The sequence below is a fragment of the Loa loa genome (assembly GCF_000183805.2).
Source record: "Loa loa unplaced genomic scaffold supercont3.10, whole genome shotgun sequence".
In the NCBI taxonomy this organism is placed as follows: domain Eukaryota; kingdom Metazoa; phylum Nematoda; class Chromadorea; order Rhabditida; family Onchocercidae; genus Loa; species Loa loa.
In genome coordinates this window covers 16,197-24,160 of record NW_018108190.1, presented here as the reverse complement: position 1 = coordinate 24,160, position 7,964 = coordinate 16,197, and the positions used below count along the sequence as shown (strand labels likewise).

Here is a 7,964-nt window from a genome sequence, read left to right as displayed (position 1 = left end):
GGAGAAGGCGGGGGAGTCCCCGGAACGCGCATTCTGTGCGAAGATTCCGGTTTCCGGCTAAGGCGCCGCCAAGTATTATGTTACTTTGGGAGTTGTTTTTTCGGGAATAAACTCCAAAATGCTGGAGGAAAAGTGAAAATTCATTTTTAAGAAACCTATAAATACATTAATCGCTGACAGACAGAGAAAAATGATGAGGGACCGAGAGTTCCCATTGCTTTCTATCTACTAATCCTTCAAGTTGCCAACAATTCATTAGTCATTACTTTACTGCTTGTTAGAACTAACAGTGCAAGATGTAGTTGGCATAGGAAGAGATATCTTCAGACTTTGAAAAAGACCGATAATGTAATATGTATTAAACCTGTTTCATTTAATTCACTTTCTGGTTGAGCTATCAATGCTACTGACCATTGGTCTTTGCTGGCTAACAAGTTGCAAAGCAGTTTATCTGCAGAAGTTCACTCCAATCTGTCTTATTTTTTACACTCCTAAAGTTTTATGAGCTCCCAAAATACTCTTATTCTTAGTGTATAAACACAGTTAAAAGCACATTTCTTAGTGGAACTGTCTCAAAATAGCACATTCCGTTGACTGAGTTTATACTGTTAACTCTTTCTTTTTAGATCAACTTGACATATCTTATTTGAAGTTATAAAAGGATCTTAAATTTTTCCTTGTAAAGATGACATTACGTGATTTCCACCTAATTTATAAACTTAACCGGTTCGTAAACTGAACTTCGAAAATGATCGCGCAATCTCTTCGAGTGAATTAAAAAGGTCAAGAAGATGAAAGATGGCAGAAAATAGCTTCGTCAGGAAATAAATTCAAAATAATAGTGTAAACCAAAGAAAATCCATGTAACTTTTTTCTTTCCGCTAACCTTTACCTAAACGAATTTAATCTGTCATTCGCTTATGTAAATTCGAAGTCGGCATCTGGTTTAGAATAAATAATCACTGCTGATCACCGGTATGAAATCAAAATGGATCAAAGTGAATGTGATATATTCGTAAAAGACCTTAATAATCATTTCCCGATGGATCATAAATGTTATAAGGATAGTTAAAGCCTGAGGAATTAGTGAAAATATCAAGTCACATGTGTCAGAATCAAATTAAACGGCACTACAGATTACCTGAACTTTAATTACTTGAGATTTACTAGAGATTCATGATGATTCTCACAACTCGATCCTTGATGTAAATATTATCAGTTGTGCAACATGCAACACAATTTGATGAAGCGCATTTTTAAATCTAACACCTTTTGATATTATTCAACTATTAAAAGAAGAATTGAATGATCGATAGATTTAATTTTGATTCAGATAATGAACAAATATTTTCATTTTTTTTCCTTTTTTCACTTTCTTACTGAAATATCTTGAGAAAGTTTAGAAAGCTATACCAATAGACGGTCTTAGTTTTCGTTGGTTCAATCATTTCATTTAATCTCCCGTGTCTCCGAAGGTCATTGTCAAGGTTATATCGTCGTCACTAATGCTTTCGAAGCAGAAATAACATGATGTTATCAGTCTTTATTAGAGCAAACCCATTCGTCTATTCTTCGTTAACGATCAATGCAAGATTGCTTTGGTAATTTGCTTCTCTTATTTACACTTTGAATTCTAAATTAAGCGTCTGCTAAAACGAATTGTGTCACCTTGATGTTTTAATGTAAAAAGCAAAAAATTACAACATTTATTTGTTATCTTTCAGTTTTAGAAATATGATAAGATGAAAGGTATGATTCTGATTTATATACTGAATTTACATTCAGACTATATACCATAGGAGAATTGAAACAATTTCTTTCGAATTTTGCATAATAAAGTAATCATTTTATAAGATTTTTATTTCATACAAATGGAAAACAACTGAGGCTTTTAAATTTTTTTTCAGTATTTTTAAGATTCTTCATGAATTTAACAAATATTTATGAGACAGCTGATTTGAACTGTCCGACAAAAAGAAGGTAAAAACGGATGTGTTTTTGCAGCAACAAGAAGTGGACTGATACTCCTAACTTTTGCAATAATTTTATCTCTTCTGGTATTATTAGTAACCAATTGGAGCTTTTACGATACCTATGTGGCTGACTCTAATCATTTGAATCGATTATCAGTCGTTCAAGTAACTCGAATTTTCCCTCAAGGAGGTTCTTCTTTTCTCAATTTTTGGAGAATCGAATTCAAATTTCTTTTAAAGAATCAAAACCGACCCTGCTTGATATGATAAGGAAGTTAAAAGTGGAAATATGAAGTATGAATAAAAAACTTCAAAACTGGCTGGAAATGAAACCACTTTATTTTTCAGGAAAATCTTATCTATAATTAAAGCTCTAATTAAATCTTCATTTTTATTTTCTTCTCATAATCCAGGTGAAGAGGTAGAATTCGATCAACCTTGGACTTTGCCAGATATAAAAATAATTGAAAACATAGAAGATATTAATCAAAGTGAACGTTATATAATAAGTAACTTTTCGTGGAGCCCAGGTACACTTTGCTTCAATACTTCCTGCAAAATATATTTGGCATATGAACAAGTATTATCTAATTTTTTATTGTTAAAATGGAAAGATAAAATTGCATATTGTTGATACAGAAGTTATGTGGCCAAATTTCACTCAAAACATGAATACTTTTTTTAAAAAAAAGGCTTTTCTTTTCTTTAAAATCAATAAAATCTTGACAAAAAACTTTGGCCAAAACTTCGTTTTATCTATCCTGCCCTTATCGCAATAATATTTTAATAGCAGTCCAATACAGAAATGAGTTTAAAGTGATTTTGATAAAGTTTAAATTTCAGTTAAACATTTAACTATGGAAATTTCATTTCAGGACTGGGTAACTTAATGTTTCAATATGCATCTTTGCGAGCAATAGCTGAGGTATATAATGCGAAGTTGATTATTTCCGCCAAATGTACGTTACGGCGGGGCTTTAGATTGGATGCAACTATAGTAAGCACTAAGCTGAATGATGAACTAATCCAACAGTTCAACCCAACTGAGCGTCATTTTGCTGTTAGTTTAGAGATTTTTATCAGTCACAGCTTATCGATAAAAAACATCTTTTTTGAATTTTTTAAATTTAATTACGAGCTTTTCAAAAAGTTTAGTCACCAAAATATTCCAAATACGATATATTTTTCGTTCTGTTGCAAATATTATGGAAAAGAAGTTGATGAGTTATTCACAAACCAAAACATTGAATATATCTCGGGATATCTTCAATCATATCGTTACTTTCACCCGCGACAGGTAAATTCATATTATGCTTCATCCCTTAAGTTGTTTTTACCAGAAATTCAAGCAATATATAGAGCGGTTAATGATTAATCGCATCTAATGATTTTGCCCAACCTGTACAATTTATATCGTCTCTTTTAGCTTTTAGTTTCTGTCATTTGTTGGATAATGCTATCATCATCATCATCATTGTCATTACTGTCATTGATTTTATCTTTCATTGCTTGTCCCTTCTCATCAAAATACCGCGAAATGAAACCAAGCTAACTGACTTCAGGAAGATTTGATCCACAAACAGTTCACCTTCTTACCAGAAATTATCAAAAGAGCGGATGATTATCTGCAAGAAGCCAAATACGAGAAACTTCATGCGGAAGCTACCGTTGTCAATGATCTTAACAACCATCAAGATCAATTGGATATTGCTGAAGACTTCTATGGTGTCCCTCCTATAATTCTGTGATAACAATTTAATTACTCTTCCAATTTCTACTGCAAAGTTCAAAGCATTCATAGAAGCAAAAGATTAATATGCAATCTTGACTTTTGATAACGACAGGTTATATATACGTTGGGATACATATAAGACGTGGTATGGACGTTACAATGAATAGTCGGAATATAAAATACGGCCATACGGCTATCACGAAAGATTATGTTATCAGTGCAATGAATTATTTCAGGTGAGTAAGATGAGATCAGTTTAGGTGGAATTATTTCAGTTCAAATCATCATTGTAAATCATTATTCGTATGAGATACCCTTCTATTTGATTTTAACTGGATAACATCACAAGAGTTTTCGAAATTAAAATCCAAAAATTATTTAAATTTCTGATGAAAAGCTTACTGAAGACTGAGCTGACAATATGAACAGCGAATTGTTGTCAAAAAGAATTAATGATAGTCATCTTATCTTATTCCTTTTCCACTTTACCCTAATTTACTACTACTATTTCTCTATCTCGCTTATTAAAGAATAAAACAGCATTTTGGCGCAGTTAGAAGAGTTCACTTTCGTTATTCAACTCATCTCAAGTCGATATATCATTCTTGTGATTGAAGCAGACATTAATTCAATATTAATATCATGTATTGTAGATTAAAATTCGAAAAAATAATATTTGTAATAAGCAGTGATAATGAGCATTGGGTTAAAACAAACATCAATCATACTCGCAAAGGTTGGTATTTGTTAAATGGTTGTTGTTAAATTTCTATTCCAACATTTCCCAAACCCATATTTTAATCGAATTAATTCATTTTCATTTCAATGCTTTAAATGAATGTTTTTGAAATGTTTTAATCAAATGAGTATTATACACTAAGAGGATGGAAAGAAAAAAAGAGAGAAGAAATTCCACATTTTCCCGTTCAGCTTTACAAAACTTCAGGTCAAATAATGACCAGAGACTAATTACAAAATTAATTTGTACTCAATGGTAGAAAACTTAGAAGTTAATATGCTTGTAAAGGATGGAAATGATTTAAGGTGAAATCTACATCGTATCATCGGGTTATCGAGAAGTCGATATGGCAACACTGGTTCGTTGTAATCATACGATAATGAGTACTGGCACTTTCTCTTGGTGGATTGCTTATTTGACAAATGGTACCACAATATATTATAATAACTGGCCAAAACATAACTCAATACTAGAGAAAATGATGAAAAAAGATGAGTATTTCTTAGATAGTTGGATACCGATGTGATGATTTCCTGTTATGTATCTTCCCTCGTTTCGCATTATTGACGAGAAGTTAGTGAAAATTGAATTCAACTAAAAACGCCGCCAGCTTTATAAATTCGAACATCAATGAAAGAAACTATTTGTTTACTTTAAAAAATAATTTGTCGTTTTATTTCTAAATTTGGGAACTGCATCATACAATGTTTTGAACTCTTCTCGACTTACTCATTCATTCGAAAATTTCAACCAATCAACGAAGTGAACTTGAAAAGATTTCAGTGAATAGAATAGAATTCTAATTACCAACTTTATACTGTTCTGAAGAAATATATGATGCTTTCTTGCCATTCATTTGTATTCTCAAACCAATTGTTCTCATCAATTATAACGGATTCTTTTTGTTGTTTCTGATAGATAAACAAAGAATGACATTTTCTTTTGATGGAAAATCTGTGTAAGCAACCTATTGGTTATTTAACTGCATAGTGGGATTTGTCTCAGTAAGTTATTTCCGTGTTACTGTATTCCACAGTTTTTTTGTTCTCATTAATTTTTCAAGTTTTCAAATTTAATTTCTCGCACTAAATGATGAAATTTTAAGTTGGAAAGTCTTAGAATCCATCGGTTTCTTTTATGCATATTTTAATCAAATATTTGCAAAATATGTTTATCATAAGGTTTATAAGTTTAATTAAATTTCACTTGTCAATAGGGTAATCTTTCTTCGAAATTTAAAAGTTGGATTTGGCAACGATGCAAATTTATAAGAGGTGCATACCGCTAAAATTGGATCTGATTTTTCATATCGCTCACAAAGTATACGTATTTGAATGGAACAAGTGAGAATCATAGATCTACCGCGGATTTTTCTGTACTGAAAGCTTTCCCGGACAATAGGTGTGCGTGGTGAGGAAAATATCGAGGGCGTGTTGCGGGTCACCACATTGTTTTTTCAAGTATCAATAATTTAGTCGATGGCTGTATTCCCAATAAAAAGTAAAGGCGTTGAAAAATTTGGCAATTAATGAAAGAGGTCCGTGACCTATCGATTAAATAGGTTAATGTTTTTAGTTGAATACTTTCCCCCGTACATTCTCCATCCAATGATAAGCACATCAATGCCACAATTGATTTGCATTTGCTTGCACCTCTGGGAGAACAGCATTGAATTTCAACGTTTTAGTAATTTTGTTTCACATAAAACAACAGTCTTATCCGAATTCACTTTCACTTCTGAATGAGAATAAAATAACTATCCATTCATCCTTCCTATCATTATCATCTTATCACATTATTCCGTTTTAGCGTTTAAACAAAGAGATGGTAAATCCATATCAGGCATTATAGGGTCCACATTAAATAATGTGTCATCTTCATCTTCCTGAATATAATTTCAATTTTTATATGGTAGTGAAAGTTTTTGAAAATGGATTGGATTCGACAATTTAGGAAAATAAGATATGGTCGACATCTACCAATACATAGCAATCTGACAGGTGTACTAATAATTTAATTGCTATTCACGATTCAAACTTATCAGCTTCTTCAATTATTGCTATATTGCTAATTTATATTTACAAAATTAATATGATTAAAATACTAACATACGTACTTTTTCCACTTTATTTTTCAATCTCATCTCAGCCACACCATTTAGTAGTTCCAAATTCACATCACCACCTTTCTTTTCCAGATTTATTTCTGATGGAGTACTGCAAACAGGTGCAAAGTTTAATAAATGCTTCTTTAACCATGAATTTCAAGTCATCCGTCAGTATCGCCTCGCAAGTTACCTTAAGTAGTTGGATATTTTTACTCTCTGCATTCTGAATAATGGAAAGGGCCTAGAAGCATGATAAGTATTAAACGTTTTATCACTATTTCATCTCTCATAATATTAAGCTGAAAATGATAAGAAAAATTAACTGTGTGGCTGAAGCACTGATTCCAGTCGAATGATAATTTGAAATTTCAGTCTTCGAGTTTTCAAATATTTCTTGGCCAGCCAACTGATTTTTAACCGTCTTTTTCTTCTTTCCTGGCTAAACATAAGAATAGCATACGATCAAATAATACTATCCCTATCATTTATGACCATTCGAGTGTCTTTCAACTTTACACAGAATACAGATAAACAAGTGATTTCCGGGAAGATATGTGCATACAATGAACAAGTTTATTCACCTTCTGGTTGTGTAGCCGGCGTGGGCTTGTCACGTCATCATGCAGAGACATTTACGCTTATCTCAAGCTTCTGAGAAAATACAATCTCAAACATATTTCTATCCTGTCAAATCCAAATCATTTACCATTTCAGTTGTCAATGACCTCAAAAATTTTTTGAATCGCGAATTATAAAGCTTTCACAGGAAATAAATGTACTAGACCAGTCGATCGCTGAAGTGTTTCTCATGTTTAAATGCTATTAATATTGATTGCTTAACCTTAACATTCGATCGATAAAAAAGCGCAAATGTAGAAAGAGTTCTGAAAATAGTTTGTTTGAACATATGATGTCACTTGAATATGAAATGTCTCTTAAGATGCGGTCAAGACACAGTGCCACACGTCCCACAATCAGTAAAACAATGTACCTGTTAGCCAGCAAAGACCAATGGTCAGTAGCATTGATAGCTCAACCAGAAAGTGAATTAAATGAAACAGGTTTAATACATATTACATTATCGGTCTTTTTCAAAGTCTGAAGATATCTCTTCCTATGCCAACTACATCTTGCACTGTTAGTTCTAACAAGCAGTAAAGTAATGACTAATGAATTGTTGGCAACTTGAAGGATTAGTAGATAGAAAGCAATGGGAACTCTCGGTCCCTCATCATTTTTTCTCTGTCTGTCAGCGATTAATGTATTTATAGGTTTCTTAAAAATGAATTTTCACTTTTTCCTCCAGCATTTTGGATTTATTCCCAAAAAAAACAACTCCCAAAGTAACATAATACTTGGCGGCGCCTTAGCCGGAAACCGGAATCTTCGCACAGAATGCGCGTTCCGGGGACT

The 7,964-nt window shown here is 32.3% G+C and overlaps 3 protein-coding genes across 3 annotated transcripts in view; 2 read left to right on the top strand and 1 right to left on the bottom strand.

The window, feature by feature from the left end:
• The window catches only part of LOAG_01891 (hypothetical protein), a gene marked incomplete at its 5' end in the record, with an annotated part of 2,842 nt that extends 1,338 nt beyond the window's left edge, over positions 1-1,504 (top strand). The window contains one exon of the mRNA XM_020445884.1: positions 1,404-1,504. Within this exon, the coding sequence (XP_020303706.1) occupies positions 1,404-1,457 (54 nt within the window). The 3' untranslated portion in view covers positions 1,458-1,504. The remainder of the gene's footprint in view (positions 1-1,403) is intronic.
• Positions 1,505-1,742: 238 nt separating this feature from the next.
• Positions 1,743-4,979, top strand: LOAG_16607 (hypothetical protein; the record flags this gene model as incomplete). The annotated part of the gene is made up of 8 exons (XM_020449258.1): positions 1,743-1,749; positions 2,005-2,163; positions 2,387-2,503; positions 2,849-3,033; positions 3,536-3,698; positions 3,818-3,941; positions 4,359-4,441; positions 4,750-4,979. The coding sequence occupies 8 exons, from the start codon at positions 1,743-1,745 to the stop codon at positions 4,968-4,970; spliced, it is 1,059 nt and encodes a 352-aa protein (XP_020307224.1). The 3' UTR covers positions 4,971-4,979.
• A 1,260-nt stretch (positions 4,980-6,239) lies between these two features.
• On the bottom strand, positions 6,240-6,660 carry LOAG_10759 (hypothetical protein; the record flags this gene model as incomplete). The annotated part of the gene is made up of 2 exons (XM_003146283.1): positions 6,240-6,329; positions 6,561-6,660. Coding segments are annotated over 2 exons (190 nt in total), but the record flags the coding sequence as incomplete, so codon positions are not given.
• Between the last annotated feature and the right edge of the window lie 1,304 nt (positions 6,661-7,964).